General features: G+C 33.8%; 1 protein-coding gene across 3 annotated transcripts in view; it reads right to left on the minus strand.

Moving 5' to 3' along the window:
* Positions 1-7,420: 7,420 nt before the first annotated feature.
* LOC141337723 (uncharacterized) overlaps positions 7,421-24,384 on the minus strand; it is a 176,882-nt gene continuing 159,918 nt past the window's right edge. For all 3 annotated transcript variants that reach the window (XM_073843385.1, XM_073843387.1, XM_073843386.1), the window contains 3 exons: positions 16,289-16,438; positions 8,381-8,427; positions 7,421-8,297 (listed from right to left, as the gene is read on the minus strand). In XM_073843385.1, coding sequence (XP_073699486.1) covers positions 7,753-8,297; positions 8,381-8,427; positions 16,289-16,438 — 742 coding nt within the window. In that variant the 3' untranslated portion in view covers positions 7,421-7,752. The remainder of the gene's footprint in view (positions 8,298-8,380; positions 8,428-16,288; positions 16,439-24,384) is intronic.

Raw genomic sequence — 24,384 nt, forward strand, 5'->3', positions numbered from 1 at the left:
TCCTCCATGCCCCTCAGTCCGGGCTAGACGCGGAGTAGTTCTTGACTGTGCTCCTGCCGGGTCTCCTTCGCCCCGCAGGTTGTGGCTATTTTTCTCTATATTTTTCCAGGGGTCAACCAGAAGGCCTCTGTTTCCCTCGTATATCCCTAAAACCCCCTTATGGATATATTGAATTTCTTATTTTCACATGGACAGAATTCATGTCTCCGCCCCCCCAACCCTGCTTCAGTTTCTGGCATCCCTGGGGACCCCCCTTCTCGGGCCCCAGGGCGTTGGGAAGGTTACGTTAACGTCCGCCTGTTGACACGTCCGCCTGCCGGCACGTGGTCGTTGCGTAACGCGGCGCAGGGACGTGGCTTGTTCCATAGGGTCAGTTCCCATGTAACGTCGAAGTGATTCGACTGAAGGGGAACGTCTAGGTTACGTAGGTAACCCTCGTTCCCTGAAGGAGGGAACGGAGACGTTACATCCCCTGCCACGTCCCTGTCGTCGCGCTGACGCCGGCTCAATCCGGCTCCTCAGCGAAGAACCTGTCTGACTGGCGCATGACGTCGCTATTTATACCCGTATGTACGGGGCGTGGCGCATCATGCAAATGCCACTCGCCAATTTTCATTGGCCTTTTGTATAAGGCTCAGAGATGATTGGATTCTAAGCGAATTCCCATGTAACGTCTCCGTTCCCTCCTTCAGGGAACGAGGGTTACCTACGTAACCTAGACGTTTCTTTACAATCTAATAATTATGGTTTGTGCCTTGATTTACTATAAACAGTATTTATTCGTTCATTTAGCAATTCCAATAACCTGACTGATTTTTGTAAAATCTGTGGCAAACAATTGTAATGCCTTTTGTATTTTACCGTATTTTTTGCAGTGAATTTCTGGCAACCACAGAATTATAGTAAAATTATCTGTAAAATTGAACATTACAATAAAATACTATAATATTCTATACAGTTGTATTGTGTTTGTTGCGTAAATAGAATGTAATTAGTTTGACAGTATATTTATTAACAGTAGTTTACTGTAAGAAAATCTACATTTACAACTTTTTTTGAAGTAAATTACTGTAAACATGTTTATCATAAAAGTATTCTGTAAAGCATTTCACATTGTGACCATATTTTTTACGGTGAACTTCTGGCAACCACAGCTGCCAGTATTTTACTGTATATTACACTTATTTATTTATTTATTTATTTATTTTTTACAGTGCAGGAATCTTTAGATATAAAAATAAATAAAGAAAGAAAGAAAGAAAGAAAGAAAGAAAGAAAGAAAGAAAGAAAGAAAGAAAGAAAGAAAGAAAGAAGCTCAGTTTAAATAATTTTAATGGAAAAATAGCTTTTAAATTTAAAAAAAATTAAATACTATCATATAATATCCTCAAAATGCTAAATAATAATCAAAATATTTTTTTGAAACAAAATATATAACACTGATTTTCCTAAAACAAAAAAAAAAAACTAAGTTAAATTTCAAGCAGCAAGTGTGACCCGAAAAAGAAGAGGCTTGGTTGAATTAATTTTAATGGAAAAATAGCTTTTAAATTTGTTATAAAAATTAAATACTATCATAAAAAATCCTCAAAATGCTAAATAATAATCAAAATATATTATTAAACAAACATATATTACATTGCTTTCCTAAAAAAACAACAACAACAAAAGTTCAGTTTCAAGCCCCAAGTGTGACCCGAAAATAAAGAGGCTCGGTTTAATTAATTTTAATGGAAAAATAGCTCTTAAATTTTTCAGAAAAATTAAATACTATCATAAAATCTCTTCAAAATGATAAATAATTATCAAAATATATTATTAATGAAAAATATATTACATTGATTTTCCTAAAAAAAAATTTTTTTTAAAAATTTAAAAAGGTTCAATTTCTAGCACCAAGTGTGACCCGAAAATAAAGAGGCTCAGTTTAATTAATTTTTATGGAAAAATAGTGTTTTTTTTTTTTTTCATAAAAATTAAATACTAACATAAAATGTCCTCAAAATGCTAAATAATAATCAAAATATATTATTAAACAAACATATATTACATTCATTTTCCTAAAAAAAAAAAAAAAAAAAAAAAAACAATTAATTAAATTTCTAGCACCAAGTGTGACCCGAAAATAAAGAGGCTCGGTTTAATTAACTTTAATGGAAAAATAGCTCTTAAATTTTTCATAAAAATTAAATACTATCATAAAATATCCTTAAAATGCTAAATAATAATCAAAATATATTATTGAACAAAAATATATTTAATTGATTTTCCTGGGAAAAAAAAAAAAAAAAAAAAGTTAAATTTCAAGTACCAAGTGTGACCCGAAAATAAAGTGGCCCAATAATTTTAATAGAAAAATAGCTTTTAAATTTAGTGGCCCAACAATTATTTTATCATAAAATATCCTCAAAATGCTAAATAATAATCATAATATATTATTAAACAAACATATATTACATTGCTTTCCTAAAAAACAACAACAACAAAAGTTCAGTTTCAAGCAGCAAGTGTGACCCGAAAATAAAGAAGCTCAGTTTATTTAATTTTAATGGAAAAATAGCTCTTAAATTTTTCAGAAAAATTAAATACTATCATAAAATCTCTTCAAAATGATAAATAATAATCAAAATATATTATTAATGAAAAATATATTACATTGATTTTCCTAAAAAAAAGTTAGATTTCAAGCACCAAGTGTGACCCGAAAAAGAAAGAGGCTCAGTTTAATTAATTTTAATGGAAAAATAGCTCTTTAATTTTTAATACAAATTTAATACTATCATAAAATATCCTCAAAATGCTAAATAATAATCAAAATATATTATTAAACAAAAATATATTACATTAATTTTCCTAAAAAAAATAAATAAATAAATAAATAAAGTTCAATTTATAGCACCAAGTGTGACCCGAAAATAAAGAGGCTCAGTTTAATTACTTTTAATTGAAAAAAAAATAGCTCATTCATTGTGTATAAAAATGTAATACTATCATAAAAACTCTCCAAAATGCTAAATAATAATCAAAATATATTATTATACAAAAATATATCATGTTAATTTTCCTAAAATTTAAAAAAAAAAAAAGTGTGACCCGAAAATGAAGGCGCTCAATTTAATTAATTTAAATGGAAAAATAGCTTTTTAATTTAAAAAAAAAAATTAAATACTATCATAAAATATCATCAAAATGCTAAATAATAATCATAATATTTTTTTGAAACAAAATATATAACACTGATTTTCCTAAAAAAAAAAAAAAACTAAGTTAAATTTCAAGCACCAAGTGTGACCCGAAAAAGAAGAGGCTCGATTTAATTAACTATAATGGAAAAAATAGCTTTTACATTTGTCATAAAAATTAAATACTATCATAAAATATCCTCAAAATGCTAAATAATAATCAAAATATATTATTAATCAAAAATATATTACATTGATTTTCCTTAAAAAAAAAAAAAAGTTAGATTTTAAGCACCAAGTGTGACCCGAAAAATAAAGAGGCTCAGTTTAATTAATTTTAATGGAAAAACAGCTCTTTTATTTTTAATAAAAATTTAATACTAGCATAAAATATCCTCAAAATGCTAAATAATAATCAAAATATATTATTAAACAAACATATATTACATTGCTTTCCTAAAAAAACAACAACAACAAAAGTTCAGTTTCAAGCAGCAAGTGTGACCCGAAAATAAAGAAGCTCGGTTTATTTAATTTTAATGGAAAAATAGCTCTTAAATTTTCTCAGAAAAATTTACTATCATAAAATCTCTTCAAAATGGTAAATAATAATCAAAATATATTATTAATGAAAAATATATTACATTGATTTTCCTAAAAAAAAAAAAAAAAAAAAAAAAAAATTAAAAAGGTTCAATTTCTAGCAGCAAGTGTGACCCGAAAATAAAGAGGCTCAGTTTAATTAATTTTTATGGAAAAATAGTGTTTTTTTTTTTTTTTTCATAAAAATTAAATACTAACATAAAATGTCCTCAAAATGCTAAATAATAATCAAAATATATTATTAAACAAACATATATTACATTCATTTTCCTAAAAAAAAAAAAAAAAAAAAAAAAAAAAATTAATTAAATTTCTAGCACCAAGTGTGACCCGGAAATAAATATGCTTGGTTTAATTAAGTTTAATGGAAAAATAGATCTTAAATTTTTCATAAAAATTAAATACTATCATAAAATATCCTTAAAATGCTAAATAATAATCAAAATATATAATTGAACAAAAATATATTTAATTGATTTTTCTGGGAAAAAAAAAAAACAAGGTTAAATTTCAAGTACCAAGTGTGACCCGAAAATAAAGTGGCCCAGTTGAAATAATTTTAATGGAAAAATAGCTTTTAAATTAAAAAAAAAAAAAAAAAAAAAATTAAATATTATCATAAAATATCCTCAAAATGCTAAATAATAATCAAAATATTTTTTGAACAAAAATATATAACATTAATTTTCCTAAAACAAAAAAGTTACATTTCAAGCAACAAGTGTGACCCGAAAATAAAGAGGCTCAGTTTAATTAATTTTAATTGAAAAAAAAAAGCTCATTCATTGTGTTTAAAAATGTAAATCATGTTAATTTTCCTAAAATTAAAAAAAAAGAAGTGTGACCTGAAAATAAAGAGGCTCAGTTTAATTAATTTTAATGGAAAAATAGCTCTTTAATTTTTAATACAAATGTAATACTATCATAAAATATCCTCAAAATGCTAAATAATAATCAAAATATATTATTAAACAAAAATATATTACATTAATTTTCCTAAAATAAATAAATAAATAAATAAATAAAGTTCAATTTATAGCACCAAGTGTGACCCGAAAATAAAGAGGCTCAGTTTAATTACTTTTAATTGAAAAAAAAAAGCTCATTCATTGTGTATAAAAATGTAATACTATCATAAAAACTCTCCAAAATGCTAAATAATAATCAAAATATATTATTATACAAAAATATATCATGTTAATTTTCCTAAAATTAAAAACAAAACAAAAGTGTGACCCGAAAATGAAGGGGCTCAATTTAATTAATTTAAATGGAAAAATAGCTTTTTAATTTTTAAAAAAAATTAAATACTATCATAAAATATCATCAAAATGCTAAATAATAATCAAAATATTTTTTGAAACAAAATATATAACACTGATTTTCCTAAAACAAACAAAAAAAAACTAAGTTAAATTTCAAGCACCAAGTGTGACCCGAAAAAGAAGAGGCTCGATTTAATTAACTATAATGGAAAAATAGCTTTTACATTTGTCATAAAAATTAAATACTATCATAAAATATCCTCAAAATGCTAAATAATAATCAAAATATATTATTAATCAAAAATATATTACATTGATTTTCCTTAAAAAAAAAAAAAAAGTTAGATTTTAAGCACCAAGTGTGACCCGAAAAATAAAGAGGCTCAGTTTAATTAATTTTAATGGAAAAACAGCTCTTTAATTTTTAATAAAAATTTAATACTAGCATAAAATATCCTCAAAATGCTAAATAATAATCATAATATATTATTAAACAAACATATATTACATTGCTTTCCTAAAAACAACAACAACAAAAGTTCAGTTTCAAGCAGCAAGTGTGACCCGAAAATAAAGAAGCTCGGTTTATTTAATTTTAATGGAAAAATAGCTCTTAAATTTTTCTGAAAAATTAAATACTATCATAAAATCTCTTCATTTTCCTAAAAAAGAAAAAAGAAAAAAAAAATTAAATTTCTAGCACCAAGTGTGACCCGGAAATAAATAGGCCCAGTTTAAATAATTTTAATGGAAAAATAGCTTTTAAATTTTCATTAAAAAAAATTAAATACTACCATGAAATATCCTCAAAATGCTAAATAATAATCAAAATATTTTTTTGAAACAGAATATATAACACTGATTTTCCTAAAACAAAAAAAAAACTAAGTTAAATTTCAAGCACCAAGTGTGACCCGAAAAAGAAGAGGCTCGATTTAATTAACTATAATGGAAAAATAGCTTTTACATTTTTCATAAAAATGTAATATTATCATAAAATGTCCTCAAAATGCTAAATAATAATCAAAATATATTATTGAACAAACATATATTACATTAATTTCCATAAAAAAAATAAAATAAAAAAATAATGCATGAAGTGTGACCCAAAAAATAAAGAGACTCAGTTTAATTACTTTTATTTGAAAAAAAAATAGCTTATTCATTGTGTATAAAAATGTAATACTATCATAAAAACTCTCCATAATGCTAAATAATAATCAAAATATATTATTATTCAAAAATATATAATGTATATATATATATATATATATATATATATATATATATATATATATATATATATATATATATATATATATATATATAAATGTAAATATATAAATTTTCCGAAAATGAAGGGGCTCAATTTAAGTAATTTTAATGGAAAAATAGCTAAAAAATGATAAATAATAATCAAAATATATTATTAATGAAAAAAATATATATATATTTTAATTAAATTTTATTTAATTAATTTTAATGGAAAAATAGCTCTTTAATTTTTAATATAAATGTAATACTATCATAAATTACCCTCAAAATGCTAAATAAAAATCAAAATATATTATTAAACAAAAATATATTACATTAATTTCCCTAAAAAAAAAAGAAAGAAAGTTCAATTTATAGCACCAAGTGTGACCCGAAAATAAAGAGGCTCAGTTTAATTACTTTTAATTGAAAAATAAAAATAGCTCATTCATTGTGTATAAAAATGTAATACTATCATAAAAACTCTCCAAAATGCTAAATAATAATCAAAATATATTATTATACAAAATATATAATGTTAATTTTCCTAAAATTAAAAAAAAAAAGTGTGACCCGAAAATGAAGGGGCTCAATTTAATTAATTTTAATGGGAAAATAGCTTTTAAATTGTTCATAAAAATGTAATATTATCATAAAATATCCTCAAAATGCTAAATAATAATCAAAATATATTATTGAAGAAACATATATTACATTAATTTCCCTAAAAAAAATAAAAATAAAAAATAAAATAAAAATTGAAATTATTGAAATAATTGAAAAAAAAAATAGCTCATTCATTGTGTTTAAAAATGTAATACTATCATAAAAAACTCTCCAAAATGCTAAATAATAATCAAAATATATTATTGAACAAAAAAATTAATATAACATTGATTTTCCTGAAAAAAAAAAGAAATTACATTTCAAGCACCAAGTGTGACCCGAAAATAAAGAGGCTCAGTTTATTTAATTTTAATGGAAAAATAGCTCTTTAATCTTTCATAAAAATTAAATACTATCATGAAAACTCTTCAAAATGCTAAATAATAATCAAAATATATTATTGAACAAAAACATATTACATTAATTTTCCTAAAATTAAAAAAAGTTAGATTTCAAGCACCAAGTGTGACCTGAAAAATAAAGAAATTATTTTCTTATTTCAAGAAAATAAAGAGAGTCAGTTAAATTAATTTGAATGAAAAAAATAGCTCTTTTCATTTCAAGACTTCTATAAGTTTTTCTTTAAAAATGAAGAGGTTCACAGGAAATGAATGTTTTTAATGTCCAGTTGCACAGACACTGTTTCTAGAAGTGCTTTTGAATGTTGCTTTCAAACATATCATAATAATAATAATAATGAAGTAATTTCCACAAACACTAGTATTTCTCTTTATTAGTGTGTGATTTGTGTAATGTGTGTGTGTTACAGAGATGTGTGTTATTCAGTTGTGTTTAATGTCACACAGAGACACTGAAGAGTTTGAATCAAGGTAAAATCCAGCGTGTAGTGTGTGAGTGAATGTGTGTGTGAATGTGTGTAAGTGTGTGAGTTTGTGTTTGTCAGAGACGCTGTAGAAGGACAGAGTGCCGTTCGACTCGTCCAGAAACACTCCTACTCTCTTACAGGAGCCTGAACCAGCAGATATATCAGTGGAGTTATTATTGTGACAGACAGTGAATCTGTGATTAGAGCAGATCAGACTCCAGGAGTTCACATTAGATCCAAACACACTGTCATTACCCCCTCCTTTCCTCTTCATTTCTTTATATGACACTGATATATGAACACCATCTCCACTCCATTCAGTCTCCCAGTAACAGCGTCCAGTCAGACTCTCAACACACAGAACCTGATCCCAATAATCAAATCTGTCTGGATGATCAGGATATGACTGTGTCTGACCCACATTTGTCACCTTTCTGTTGTCGTCAGACAGAGCGAGGTGTTCGTTTGCTGTGTTTGTATCCAGTGTGAGATCACAGGCATCTGAACACAAGACACACATTACAAGAGACACATTTACAACTAAACAACAAACAAGAAAACTGTGAGTCTGTTTGTGGACTTACATCTTTGAGGACCTGCTCTGATCCTGAACTCTCCTCCATGATCCACACTAGAAAACACACACAGAGACATTCATCTCATAATAATAATAATAATAATAATAATAATAATGATAATAATAATAATAATAATAATAATAAACACACACAGCTGCATGAATGAATGTTTAAATAATCAGAAATAGTCTGTCATTCAATCACACAAAAGCTTCTCATATTGTGAAAAACACAAACTCTGACAAACTCTTTTACATCCGTCTCAAGCAACTTAGCAAACGCCTAGAACACCCTAGCAACCGCCTAGCAACCATGTAGCAAACCTAAATTATTTTGACGTTAAACATGTTCACATAATGCTAATCATATTGTCATCTTGCTTAAATCATACTAATCATGCTAGCATCATGCTAGAAACATGTGATTCACATTAACATGTTTGTGGCTAAAAGGGATACAGCTACAGGAAGTGAATACACCGCCGCTCAAAAGTTTGGGATCAGTGAGATTATGTATTTTAAGAGTTTTTTCTGCTCATCAAGGCTGTATTATTTGATCAAAAATACAGAAAAAAAACTAATATTGTAAAATATTATTGCAATTTCTAATATTTGTTTCCTATTTTAATATAATTTAAAATATAATTTATTTCTGTGACGCAGCTCTGAATTTTCAGCATCATTTCTCCAGTCTTCAGTGTCACATGATCCTCCAGAAATCAGTCTAAAATGCTGATTTATTATCGATGTTGAAACTGTTGTGCTGCTTTATATTGTTTGTTGGAAAATGTGATACTTTTTTCTTTGATTCTTTGATGAATACAAAGTTAAAAAGAGCAGCATTTGTTTAAAGTAGAAATCTTTTCTAACTTTTCAAGTCTTTATTATGTTTTTTTTTCATTTAACACATACCTCCTAAATAAAAGTCTTAATTTATTTAAAAAAAAAAAAAATGTTCTGATCCCAAACTTTTGAATAGCATTGTATATTGTAACACAACATTTATTTATTTTTTAATAAATGCTGTTCTTTTTATCTTCTTATTAATCTTTATTAACTTTTATACACTGTTAAAAAACATAATTTTACAGGTAACGGTCTGTATTTTTTTAAAGAATGTTTTCTTTTTTTTTTCTTTTTTTTTATATGATAAAATACCTTTTGTTTTACAGATATTTTCTTTATTTTAAAGTTCCATTAAATTTACAGGTGATTGTTTGTATTTTGGCATTACATATTTTCTGTTTTTTAAAAGGGTAATTATCTGTATTTCACAGAGTAATGTGTAATTTTACATAAAATGTTATTTATTATTTACAGATAATTCCTGTAAAAGACTCTTAATCATGTAAGGGTTCTTTCATGCATGGTGTCCACATATGTAGACAGTTAAGTTAACTCAATTTAGAGCTCAGTAGATGGACAACAATATTGCAATAAAAAATAAATAAATAAATAAATATATATCAGTGTGTACAATAAAGTATGATGAATATGTTAGTAATTTATAAACTAACATGTAGAGTAAAATATAGTTTTTATTCACCAAAAACCAACTGTCCACGTATTTGGACGTCATGCAACAGAGGAGTCAGATTGCATAAAGTCTGATTTCTGCAATCTGCTAGTATATCATTTCTATTTTTTTTTCCAAATATGTTATGCATTGTCTTATATTGTAATAAAACAGACATTTAACAAATATATCAACATAAATAAACATTTCAAATTAATTATTATAGCATTAAATGGCAACTTTACACATATATTTGGAGACAAATTTGCATTTTGCCTGGCAAACAGGTACAGCACAGGTTAAGGAGTCAGCACAGAATAATAGAGAATATCCCAGAGGACAGTGGAAGTAAGATAAAGATGAAATTATAATAAATTCTTATAATCATCAGTTTTTGATTAGATTTTTATATTGCTAATAGGTTTCTGTATACATGTCACTACTGTTATTGTTCTTACAATATGTGTTTTATTGTTATTATATTGTAATATTATTGTTTGTAATAACAGAGCTGATATAAATAGCGTAACATGCCATTAAAAAAAACAATTCCATATTGTCAGCTGTGGCTTTATGTCCCATTTTACTCCTTTGTTGCAAGGTCTCCACATACGTGGACAGTTAAATAATTTTTAATAAAACTGAATTTTAAAAAAATGAAAATGGATTTTAATTTAATATTAAAGTAAAAAAAAAAAATCTAGATAATGTTTTTCATAATTCATGCACAGAATTTGGTCCTCTTAATGCATTATACATTTTGTAATGGTTTTCTATGGGAAAACGCTTAAAGGGATAGTTCACCCAAAAATGAAAATTTGATGTTTATCTGCTTACCCCCAATGCATCCAAGATGTAGGTGACTTGTTTTCCTCAGAAAAACACAAACGAAGATTTTTAATGAAAACTGGTGCAGTCTGCCAGCCTTATCATGGACGTGGATGGGCACCAAACCTTTCAAAGTAAACAAAAACATGCACAGACAAATCCAAATTACACCCTGCGGCTCGTGACGATACATTGATGCCTTAAGACACGAAACGATCGTTTTTTGTGAGAAACTTAACAGTATTTATATCATATTTTACCTTTAATACACAGCCACGTCCTTCTGTCATGTGCACGAGTTTGGCATCAGTCACGTCACATGTGCACGCGCAAAAACCGATCGTTTCGTGTCTTAAGACATCAATGTATCGTCACGAGCAGCAGAGTGTAATTTGGATTTGTCTGTGCATGTTTTTGTTTACTTTTAAAGGTTTGGTGCCCATCCACTACCATGATAAGGCTGGCAGACTGCACCGGTTTTCATTAAAAATCTTCTTTTGTGTTTTTCTGAGGAAAACAAGTCACCTACATCTTGGATGCATTGGGGGTAAGCAGATAAACATCAAATTTTCATTTTTGGGTGAACTATCCCTTTAACTTGTGTTTACATGCTGACCTGCTCTTATGTTTTGTATGTACACAGCAAAAAGCCCAGTGTTAAATTAGCTCCCCCGGGAGTTTATTTAAGTCCACACTCAAGAGTGTCAAGTGTTCAAATCAGAGTGTTAAATTAACACTGAGACGGAGATAAAGTTAATGAGATAATTAGTGATTAACAAAGTGATGAATGATCATTATTAAAGACACCTGATGTTAATAAGCAGAATGACCAAAGGAGACCATTAGCAACCATTATAGTGGTCAGTGTTTGCATTAGTTGGGCTCTTGACCCTTACATTTTTAACATTAGATTTAGTTTGACTGCTGTAACAGTGTTTTAACATTAAATCAGAAAATTGTTTTTAAAACTAACTGTGATCAAAGCTTTCAAATAATCTTTAGTTTAGACACACAGACATGGTGACCATCAAAAATGCATGTTGTAGCCCATCAAAACTCATCCATGACTCCCAGCATGTATTGCGGCAAGTATAAATTATACAAATTAACAAAAAATTAACAAATTACTTTTTTTTTTTGGAAATGTTTTTCTATACATCACAACAGCTTGTAAGAAAATTTGCCAAAACCCATTAAAAAAAAAACAAAAACAAAAAACAGGATCTTATGTGAATCACAAGGCTGATGTTAAACATTCAAGATAAGAATTTGATCTGAATCACTGAACTCCTTTAGAGTCTAACCTCTGAGTTATATTTCCAACAAAGTAAATCTAACTCTGAGATTAGACTCTAGATGAGCTCAATGATTCATATCAAATAATGACCATGTTAAAACATAATCATCACTACCTCTTGTCTTGTGCTCTTGGCTTGTCCGGCTGTTTTAACTCAAACACAACATCCAATAAAAAAATAAATAAATCTGATGTCAAAAATGTAATGGTCAAGAGCCCAACTAATGCACACACTGACCACTATAAAGATTGCTAAAAATTGTGATTTTCTCCTTTAGTGACTCATCAGGTGTCTTCAATAATGATCAATCATCACTTACTTAATCACTAATTATCTCATTAACTTTAACTCTGCTTCAGTGTTAATTTAACACTCTTATATTTCCCGGGAGTTAATTTAACACTGGGCTTCTTGCTGTGCATTTGTTAATGTTATAACTAATTATAATTAATATGAGCTATGTGTTCTAATGAGGAATGGAACATACATCTTGAGGCCTGAGGCTTTATGAAGGATGGATGCCCTTTTTTGATCGGTCATCATAGCTACACCTCAACTGTGAGAGACAGAATCAAAAAAAAAAAAAAAAATCATCCAGAAAATCACATTGTATGATTTTTAAATAATTTCAATTTTATTGCATGAAATAATTATTTGATAAAATAGAAAAATAGAACTTAATACTTGGTACAGAAACCTTTGTTTACAATTACAGAGGTCAGACGTTTCCTGTAGTTGTTGATCAGGTTTGCACACACTGCAGCAGGGATTTTGGCCCACTCCTTCATACAGGTCTTCTCCAGATCTTTCAGGTTCTGGGGACGTTGCTGGACAAACTGGAGTTTCAGCTCCCTCCATAGATTTTCTACTGGGTTCAAATGCTTCTTACGGAGACATTCCTTAGTTGCCCTGGCTATATGTTTGAGGTCAGTGTCATGCTAGAAGACCCAGCCACGACCCATCTTCAATGCTCTTATGCTGCGTTCACACCAAACGCGAATATGCATCTAAATTCGCGCCTGCCGCGTCTAGTTATACGCGTGACCACTTTGTGTTCATTCGCGCGTCAAGAGCGAAATCGACGCGCGTAAAAACAAAAGTTTGAAGCGAAATTTACGTGCGTCACGCGCGTCAGAGGCGAAAGTTTCAAACCCCGTTGGCGGCCATCTTTTTACAAGATGTCTGTTGTTGATCGGTCATTTATCGAGAGAGTCACCGCTCTGTATTTGCTCTGGAGAGCAGAACAGCGGCGTTTGGATCATCGTCGCCGTATTTGGGTCCACCAGACCCTTCGGAGGCGGACCCAGTTCGGCGAGTTTCATCACTTGCTCCAGGAGCTGCGCCTGGATGACGGCCGCTTTCAGCGGTACTTCCGCCTGTCCCGCGCCCAGTTCGATGACCTGCTGTCCTGCATCGGAGCGAGGGGATTTCAGGAGCGGTGGAACTTCCCTCTGTGCGTTGGAGCAGTATATGATGACAGATGTCTGTGCCATTTCTTTGTTCAGGTTATTACTGTAAAATCTGTTATTTATTTTTGTTTTGATGATAAATGGAGCCAGCCTCCAAAAGTATTTAACCTGTCCTGTGATTTCTTTATTTTCCTCACACAACACTGTCCAGACACACTAAAGTATACACACTATTATAGTTATTATTGTTCTGTTATTATAGTGTAGACACACTACACTATAATAATGTTTCATATAATTAAGATTTAGATATGGAATAAATAGCATTCAATACAAAATGAATATGTGTCATATATGTGATAAAACACTTGCTTTGTTGTACATTAGAACCGCACTAGGCATTTAGTATTCATGTTTCATATTTGAATGAGTGACTCCGGGCGGGCCTGCCACCACAGCATCAAGCAGGCTCCTGATTGGTTAACGCGGCGCGAATTGACGCAGAAGTTCAGATTTTTCAACTCGGGCGGCAGACGCGAATTCGCGTCAAACGCGTGATGCACAAAAAGCACAATTCTAGAACTAGACGCGCGAATGAGGCGAATTCGCGTCTACCACGCCGCGCTAAACGCCAATTCGCGCCGCAAGAACTCCAGACGCGCGTAAACGCGTCTTACCATTGACTTAACATTGAAATCACTCGCGCCAGACGCATATTCGCGTTTGGTGTGAACGCAGCATTACTAAGGAGGTTGTTGCCCAAAATCTCGCGATACATGGCCCCATCTACCCTCCCCTCAATTTGGTGCAGGTGTCCTGTCCCCTTTGCAGAGAAGCACCCCCAAAGCATGATGTACTCATCCTTCTTCTTCCTCCAAACACGGCAAGTGGAGTTTATACCAAAAAGTATTTTCATCACATCTGACCACATGACCTTCTCCTATGCCTCCTTTGGATCATCCAGTTGGCCTTGGGCAAACTTCAGACGGGCATGGACATGTACTGGCTTGAGCTGGGGGACCTTGCGAGCGCTGCAGGATTTGAATCCATGACAGTGTAGTGTGTTACTAATGGTAACCGTTGAGACTGTGGTCCCAGCTCTCTTCAGGGCATTGACCAGGTCCTCCCATGTAGTTCTAGGCTGATCCCTCACCTTTCTCAGGATTATTGATAATCCATGATGCGAGATCTTGCATGGAGTAGGGGTGTAAATATTAATCGATTCGTATCGATGCATCGATTACGCAGCCGCCGATTCAATGCATCGATTCGTCTGCGAGAATATCGATTAATGTGTTTATTTTGCCGCCTGTTTGTTCACTTGTCTATTTTTAGAATCCGTTCCGACCTTTCTTTTACTGTCTGCTACGATGTATTAAGCGTACTACCTACTCCTAAGCTGCGGGTGGCACTAACCTCACTGTCTTCTTCTTCACACGTGTTACTTTCGTTTCACAGTCCGTCCGTCTATGATGTTGTTCATGTTCACAGACCTCACGTTGTTGTCTGACTTTCAAGAGCGATGATTTTGAACTGATTTTGTGGATTAGTATTCTATTTGCAGTTCATCTACTGCAGAGGATGTGTGACCATTACCTCTTAATAAGATGCAAATTTGTATTTTCAAAATGTAACCAATTTTGTATGAAAGAAACTTTTTTAAAACGATGAATAGGCTAATTGGCAATAGTAGACATGCACTAAGTTTTTTTTTTATTATTACAATTTATCTGCTTGCACTTTGTAGATGCAGTAACTTATATTTGCTGTTCTATTTGCAGTGCATTGAGCACAACTGCTTTAGTGGAACATACACATTATGTGAATAGAATACTGTTTCTGTATTCTCAATAAAAGGCAAATTACTTACCATTTTTGTTGATTTATTTGAAACTTAATAGATATCATGTAAAAATATCTAATATTGAATCGGATCGGATCGAATCGCATCGTATCACAGGGAATTCTGAAGTATCGAAAATAATCGAATCGTTGGCTTAAGAAATCGGTATCGTATCGAATCGTCTTGAAGGCTCCGATTTACACCCCTAGCATGGAGCCCTAGTCCGAGGGAGATTGACATTAATCTTGAATTTCTTCCATTTTTAATAATTGCACCAACAGTTGCCTTCTTTCCAAGCTGTTTTCCTACTGTTCTGTAGCCCATCCCATGCAGGTCTACAATTTTGTCCCTAGTGTCCTTAAGACAGCTCTTTGGTCTTGCCCATAGTGGAGAGGCTGGAATCTGATTGACTGTGGACAGGTGTCTTTCATACAGGTAACGAGTTCAAACAGGTTCAAACTTTTTTTTTTCTCACACAGTTGAGGTGTACCTCCAATGAAAATTACAAATCTCTCAATTCTTTGTGGGAACAATTGAAAAATTGGCAGTGTATCAAATACTTATTTGCCCCACTGTTTTTTCTAAGTACTATACTCTTTTCTCTACAGTCCAAACATTTTAAACCATAATATTTCTGCAAAATTCATGATTAAAATGTTTATCTACAGACATTGTCTTTGTATTATGAACAAATGATCAATGGTAATATACTGTAATGTAATGAGTTTTGACCGTAAAGACTATTCTGTATTTTTAGAGTTTTGTCTTGTAATTTTGAATGGTTATTTTCTGTAATTTAACTGAATAAGTCTGGAAGCCCTGCTGCCAGTCTTTTTTTACTGTTTTTTACAGGTTTTTTTACAGTGTACTTTACTTGTCTACACAGTAAATTGCAAGGACAAACAAAGGAAATAGGTTATATAAATCACTGTAAAAAATAAAGCACTGCACCTGTGGTTCCTGATGCTATGGACACTCTCACAGTCACAGAAGACAGGACGACTGTTAATGTTCAACTTACTTGAGTTTGTCCAGATGGTTGAGCAGCTTCGCTCCAGATTCTCCTGGATGATTGTAGCTCAGATCCAGCTCTCTCAGGTGTGAGGGGTTTGAACTCAGAGCTGATGCCAGAGCAGCACAACCTTCTGCTGTCACCATACAGTAAGATAATCTACAACAACAAGATTTAAAGTAACATCAGCCGAATATTCTAGTTGCTGTCTGTCATGTTGGTCAAACAACAAAAGAAAATTTGATAATCACTCGCTGATCTTGACTGAATAACTTTTAATTTTATTTATACAGTGAGGATGCTGCAGTCTTATTTGATTACTTCATTAAATTTCTGTGTATATTCCCTACCTTAATTTCTGTTTGACCTACTTGAATAATTAAAAGGACTGTTTACAAGGTAACTGGGCCAGTGGGTATTTTACAAAACAAAGTACAAAACTCCCAGCATGCATCACAAGTAGCCTTAGCAGCCTTTTGTCATATCCAGAATTGATCCGATTAAGCTGAATATTTTGTATACCTCTAACAGAAATAAAGTCAATCTAGTCAGTTGTTTAATCCTCATCTGTTGAGATCTTTAGAGATTTAAAGTCTTTTGTCTTCAGTTGATTTAATATAAGTCATGGCCTAATGGTAATAGGGTCAGGCTTGTAACCCAAAGGGTGCCGGTTCGATTCCCACACAGGCAGGAATTGAAGGTAGGGATTGTGAATGAACATCACTCTTTTCACATATGAGTGTAGTTCTTTCGTTCACTGTGTGTGCACTTGGATGGGTTACAGTAAATGCAGAGCACCAGTTTTGAATATGGGTCACCATACTTGACAATATGTCACGACTTTCACTAAGGCTGTGGCTGAAGTCAGTTGTTGATTAAAGCTGAGATGACTCTCTGAGATATCTCTGAAAAGATACTGTTGTGGTTTATTTGTTTTTTTGTTTTTTTTTTTGACATGTGGCATTGCTATGGCCTGCTTTTGGCCCAGACCTGGCAAACCGGAGCAGTCCATTCAAGTGCCATCTTTCCACACAACATGTGTGCCAGATCATCATTCCACATTTGCCAGATGTGGGACGGATCTGGGCTGACACTATGTTGCTATCAGGGTATCCATCTTACTGTACATGTTTGGGACAGAGGTTGGACTTTCTCCATGATAGCTATAATTTGTGCAGTTCATTACTGATATTTAATTAACTTACACATGTTAAATGCTTGAATAAATATGATTATTTTGCTTTAAAATTATTGTTATGTTCTTACTGCTGCATGACTCATCACAGTTTCACTACTGCAATAGTGTTCGGTGTGATCTACTAAACTTTTAAAAACCAATGTTCACGTCACTGTATAGTATTCTGTTTGCACCTATATCTATATTTGTGCATCTGAAGTACATTGTTAGATAATAAGCAGGGATTATGTTGTGTTTATTGAGATCACACTATTAAGATGTACTTGTAATCTGCCAATCTGCCATCTAGAATTTTGGTATGAAGATAAAGGTTATGGTTATAATTTTTTAATAGTATTAAATACTGTAAATGCATGTAAAATACCACCGTTTGTTGTTTTCTAGTGATATGTTTGAGAGCATATGGGCCCAGAAGCAGTGATGTGTGACGTTAGACTTAACAAGTGAATAACATATTTGAAAAATATTAACTATGTCATTCACATCTCTACATAAGATTATATATATATATTAGGGCCGGGACTTTAACGCGTTAATTTAGATTAATTAATTACACAAAAATAACGCGTTAAAATTTTTTAACGCATTTTAATCGCACGTAGTTTTGCACCGCGGAACGTTTCTCACTGGATGAGATTCGGCGGACCGATTATACTGGAGCACCAACTAGCGTTCAGACAAGCTGCGTCCGTATGTCCCAAATCGTAGTATGTTTAAAAAAGTATTCCAAAGATTCCCGGATGGTCTACTACTTAACGATCAATGCACACTCTAACGGCTAATATTGCCCACAACACACTGCGCCATGAACGAGGATTCGATTAGAACTACAAACACGCATAAAAAGTGTTAAAAAACTACAAACATGGAGGATATACGCGACCAACGGACAGGTACAGAAAGGGTTTGAGTAATAAATAATCAGTGTGTAACCTGATAAAAATATTTTTAAATGTTATCCGCGTTATATTCCATGTGCAGCAACATTTATAATGATAGGTTTGGTCATTAACGTTTAAATGCATAATTAAGCAAACACAAGAGCAGAGTTCTCGGCATGAAAGACTCGTTAAAGAACGTGCCTCTTAATTTCTCTCTAATACGGTAGGAAATTAAATTAAATGAAATGTAGATAATGTTAACTGTGATGATTGACAGGGCAGTTTAAACAGTGACAGGATTCAGGTAACTAAGCAACAGAGCGTCAGTTAAAGAAGCAGTTAGGGGCCGTTCACATGTCGCGCCTAAAAACGCGTGGAAAACGCTAGGCGCGCCGCTTTCTTCCTTATCAACAAAGCGCTCGGGCGCTTGCGCTCCGGAAGCGTCTGCCGTTTCTAAGCAACCATCAGCTGCGCTCTAGCTCCAAGCCTATGCGTCTCCATGCATTGTTTCTTCTATTAGCGTCAAAATAATGGGGGCTTGACAAATCATAAAGTTCAGGAAATCCCTGGACCACAATGATGAGCGAGCTGCTCCTCCTTGTTTCTGCTGAGGTTTCAATGTAACGAAAAAAGTGAGGAAGCTGATTGGTCGGTTCATGTCACATGACCTGCGGTGCGCTTGCGACATTCTGAAAAGTTGAGATGTTTTTATCTCAATGCGGTGTGGACGCGCCCGGAAAAAACGAGCGCGTCGCACCGCGTGCGCGTCGCGACTGCGTCGCTTCCAATATGCGCGCGCAAGCCGCGCGTCTCCATTTGAAATAATGAACTTGCGCGCGCAAAAGATGCTTCATGTGAACAGCCCCTTAAGCAGTAAAGAAGCAAGTAGTATGTCCCAAAGCTTGCCTACTATTCTGCTACATACTCAAAAGTATGTACTTTTCTTCACAAAAAGAGTACATACATATAGGGCATAGTATAAGTAGGCGAATTGGGACGCAGCAAAACAAACCACAGTGAACATGGACAAAAAAGCTGATGGGACCGCTTTGGTTGGCCCTGTGGATGGGAAATTTTGTTATAAAAAACGAATGGATGGAAGCGTCGATAAGAGCATGTTTGTGTGCAAGCTATGCAACAAGGTATTCGCATATCACTTTAGCACATCGAGCCTATTGCTACACTTAATGGCAATATTGCACTGGTCTGTTGGACTTGGTTGAACAAAAATAAACAATATTTTGTTGCTTAAGCTTATGTATTCAGTCATTATTCAATGGTATACTAAAAAATCCTTATAAAAAAACTTACTTCTCACTGTTCTCAGGTCAAATATTTATATGCGATTAAAATGCGATAATTTCGATTAATCAATTACAAAGCCTCTAATTAATTAGATTTAATTTTTTAATCGAGTCCCGGCCCTAATATATATATATATATATATATATATATATATATGGGTCATTGACGTGACACCTACATTTTTTGTCCGATTTATTTTTTTTCTGTTAAAAAATTGGTTTAAATGCAAAAAAAGATGCCATATGTAAGAAGTACCTCTCCCAAATATGGATCAACTTTAACTTTTCTAAAAACATAAGTTATTTGTAATTTTTTTGTTATTCGAAGTGTCAAAACATCATGTGGTGCGACCGTCCGGCCATAACTTTTTTTTGGTAAACATCTTTGAAATCACCTAAAATTTATTAAAATGAATTTTCTGCACTATTTGGCATGATTTTGGCAGTGTTTTGTAATTGTGTATAAAATTGCAAAGCATATGTATTTATATTTCCATCATAATATACAAACAAACGTTGTCCGATGGTTTCCATTATATAAAATATCATGTGGTGCGACCATCAAGAAACTACCATTTTGGGACTTTTATGTTGAAATCCATTCAAGGACAGGATGTTGCATCATATTGCAATTCTGCCAAGGAGCAACTGAAGCAGCAAGCAGGTGTGTAACTCTCTTTCAAATTTTGAAAAAGAATACTTTTTTAACAGCTGTTATGGAGTGACCACATTTGGATATCATGTGGTATGACCTCATAAAAACTATGAATATTAAGTTTTCTCTTCAAATATATATTTTTATTATACATTTCATAGTAGCATTTTTTGGAAAAGCTAGCTTATTTTTTTAGGTGGCCAGTCATGTGCCTGTAAATTTTAAATGAATTTGAAAACATCATGCGGTGCGACCAAATATCATGTGGCGCGACCACTGCAGAGTGTTTTTCATGATAGATATATGTCCTAGATAGGCAGGTCTTCTAATTTTATATTCAATTAATGGGTTAAATACATAAAGTACTTATTTAAATCTAATTTGGAATAGAGTTTATGCAATTTTGGGTCATTTTTTAAACATCTGTATTTTAGATGGGTTATATTTAATCTGTGTACAATATGAGGGAAAAAAGAACATTTAGAGCATGTACTTTCAGTTTGGTAATTATACATGCATGCATTCATTCATTCGTTCATTTAACTATTTTAATTGATTTTACCAGGTGCCACTGTCAAGCAAGGAAAAAAACGCTCGCCATAGGCAGCATGTTAATTCTGACCCTGCAGCAAGAGCAGAGTACCCTGGAAATCCAGAGGTCTCGCGAGAGCACAATTTAAATTGTCTCTGCAAGACACTCTGGCATCGAGCAATGATGCATGTTACTGCAATACGTAAGCAGTTCTGGGAACCAATCAAATCGGTGTATCTGATGTAGGCGGGCCAGAGGCAAGCTAAGCTGATGACAACAGTGCTGCGACGTCCGGAATCATTTAGTAAACATTGAAAGATGACTACAGTTGTTTGAAACGGCTTTGGCCGCTACAATGAACGAGTTAGACTCGGCTTTTCATATAAAACCGCGCTCGGATCGTTCCTTTGCAAGAAGGACGTTTTTGCTGTTTTGCCGACTGGATACGGCAAGAGTTTAATCTATCAGTTATCTCCGCTGGTAGCTAAGCGTATGGGGCTTAGTGAAAACCCACTGGTGGTTGTGGTCTCGCCGTCGATCGCCCTTATGGAGGACCAGGTGAAAGAGGCGAGGAAATACGGTCTTTTGGCTCTGCAACTTGGCGACCACGAAGAGGAACAGATCCGAAGCGGGCAATGCCAGATAGCATTCGACAGAAAAAAGAAGTGGCGAGAAATGTTATCGAACAAGGATGAACAGGATGATATGTCTCACTGCTGAATGAAACGCTAGCGTCCATCCACATATTAGTTGATACTTAATGAATAGTTTGATCGGACCTAATTGTTTTAATGAGGTTGATTCGGCTGTCGGCTGTCAGTTTTTGTTTGTTCATCAGTTGTACTGTTACATCTGAAGGCAAGTGTTTACTTAAATCTGTTTGATGTTTTATGATGTTTAGTTATGATCATACTAATCGTTGTCATACTGATACATGATTGTTCCGATCAAGAAGTATTTGTAATGTTTTATAAAGAATGTTTACATAAAATGTTTTATAAAATGTTTATTAATGTTTGTGTTAATAAAATTTCTGTGAAATTTGAATAAAATGTAAAAGTTTAAATCTTTTTTTTTTGTATAAGATCTCTTTAAATCGATGTAAGGTCTTTGTGTCATTTGGAGCGACCACTCATCATGTGGTGCGACCAATAACAGCAATAACTGTATTAAATAAATAAAAATATATATATAATTTCTGTGGCTGAAATATGAATCACTGCCACAATATGCTTAAGTAAATGGTATTTTAAAAACTTTTTTATCAGCTTTATGCAATTTACAGAAAAAAATAAGTCTGCTAAATACATTTAAGGCGGCAATTCTGAAATTATAGAACAAATATGTGAAATCGTTATTTGCAAAAAAACTAAAGAAATGCAAATACTTTTTCTAAACACTTCAATTACTGAGAACATATAAAAGAAATGTTAAGCACGTTAAGGGAATAAATTAATTTTAATATAAATCATGGTCGCACCACATGACATTTTTCAAGGCTGCGGCCAGTTCATCAAGCCGAAAAAACAATAAAATCACTTAATTTAAAATTTTATATGAATTTAACATTCTTAACATTCTTACTGTTTGAACAACTACAAAAGATATTATTAGTTTTTGCATTTTAAAATTTGCTTGTTGAAAATCCTTATATGTCAATGACCCATATATATATATATATATATATATATATATATATTTCTAATTTAAGGAAAATTGTATTTAAACGCAGCATTAAAGCAAGTAAATTATTTTATAATTCTTTGTCTGTAAATGATGGTTTGATATGCATAATGTTTTCAAAACACGTACATACAAATATCAAGGAGGCCTTAATATGTTTCCTGTGCAATGAAGTTAGCCAGCCAAAACAGTGTCCATTTACTAGTCTAAAGGAGCTGTCCCTTACAGGTACCATAGAATGGAAAACGCGACGCCAGGGGCGTGGCAGGGGAATGTAACGTCTCCGTTCCCTCCTTCGGGGAACGAGGGTTACCTTCGTAACCTAGACGTTACCCCTTCAGTCGAATCACTTCGACGTTACATTGGGAACTAGACCCATGGAAAAGGCCACGACCCTGACGCCGCGTTACGCACAACGCCACGTGCCGGCAGGTCTTCCCAGACGTGTCCGCAGGCGGTCATTGAACGTAACCTTCCCAACGCCCCGAGGCCCCCTTTTTATAAGGGGGCCTGCAGGGATGCCAGATGTACTGAAGCATGGGTTGGGGGGGGCGGAGCACATGCAATTTGTGCATGTGGAAATGAGAATAATTCAATATATCCATAAGGTTTCTTAGGGATACACGAGGGAAACAGCGGTCTCCTCCGCTGGAAAATATTGAAAAGTATAGCCACAACCTGCGGGGCGAAGGAGACCCAGGCAGGATCACAGCCAAGGACTACTCCGCATCTAGCCCTGACTGCGGGGCATGGAGGACCCAGGTTCGCCGGAGGGAACATACTGGGAGATAGCGCACGGATCCACGTGGGAATGGCGCAGCAAGCCGACACCAGCCGTCCCCCCGCTCGCCTGAAGTCTTATGTTAAGACACGGGAGGAACGGCCTCTGCGCGGAGGTTGAAGAACCTAGCGAAGGTATTAGGTGTCGCCCAGCCCGCAGCTCTACAGATATCTGCTAGTGAGGTGCCATGAGCCAACGCATAGGATGAAGCAGCACTCTTAATGGAGTGGGCATGAACACCTAAGGGGCATGGCTCTCCCAGATATAGATAAGAGAGGGAGAGGCATCTACCACCCAATGAGCCACCTCAGTTTGGGGACAGCATTCCCTTTCTGCTGAACCCCAAGCAGATAAGCTGCTAGGTGCGTCTGAAGTGCCGAGCGATTTCATTTTCACATAGACACAACATCGCAAGGCTGGGTCTGCCTCCTCCAGGGCAGAGCTTGCAGGTTCACCACCTGACCGCGGAAAAGCGTGGTGGGGAACCTTGGGCACAATAGCTGGGCCGGGGTCTCAGGTAGTAACGTGAGAGTCGCCGGGCCCGAACTTCTTGACACACTTTGCTGGCAAGGAAAGCTTGTAGGTCTCCAACCCTCTTAATAGGAGCCAGGGCAGTCAGGAGCGCTGTCTTAATGACAGGACTCGACTGAGGCCCACTGAGCACCTCTGGGGAACCGTTGCTCGTTCAGTGGGAGCCAGGGCAGTCAGGAGCGTTTTTCTCGCTCGACTGAGGCCCGAGGCTCCAAGGGAGCGCCCCGCGGCCTGAGAAGGCGACGTGGAAGCTTCCCTACAGAGAAAGTTTGTAGGTCTCCTACCCTCTTGATGGAGGCCAGGGCAATCAGGAGCGCTGTCTAAATGATAGGAATTCTAGCTCGACTGAGGCCAGAGGCTCAAATGGAGCGCCCCGCGGCCCCGAAGGGCGACGGGGGGGTCCCAAGAAGGTATGAGGCGCGGTCTGGCACCTCTGAGGGACCTCACGACCAGTGGGTGCTTACCTATTTTACTCCATCTACTGCATGTGATATGCGGCTAAGCGGCGGCATATATTCCGAGAGTCGAGGGGACAGCCTG

Source organism: Garra rufa, chromosome 1, assembly GCF_049309525.1.
Source record: "Garra rufa chromosome 1, GarRuf1.0, whole genome shotgun sequence".
Lineage (NCBI taxonomy): Eukaryota > Metazoa > Chordata > Actinopteri > Cypriniformes > Cyprinidae > Garra > Garra rufa.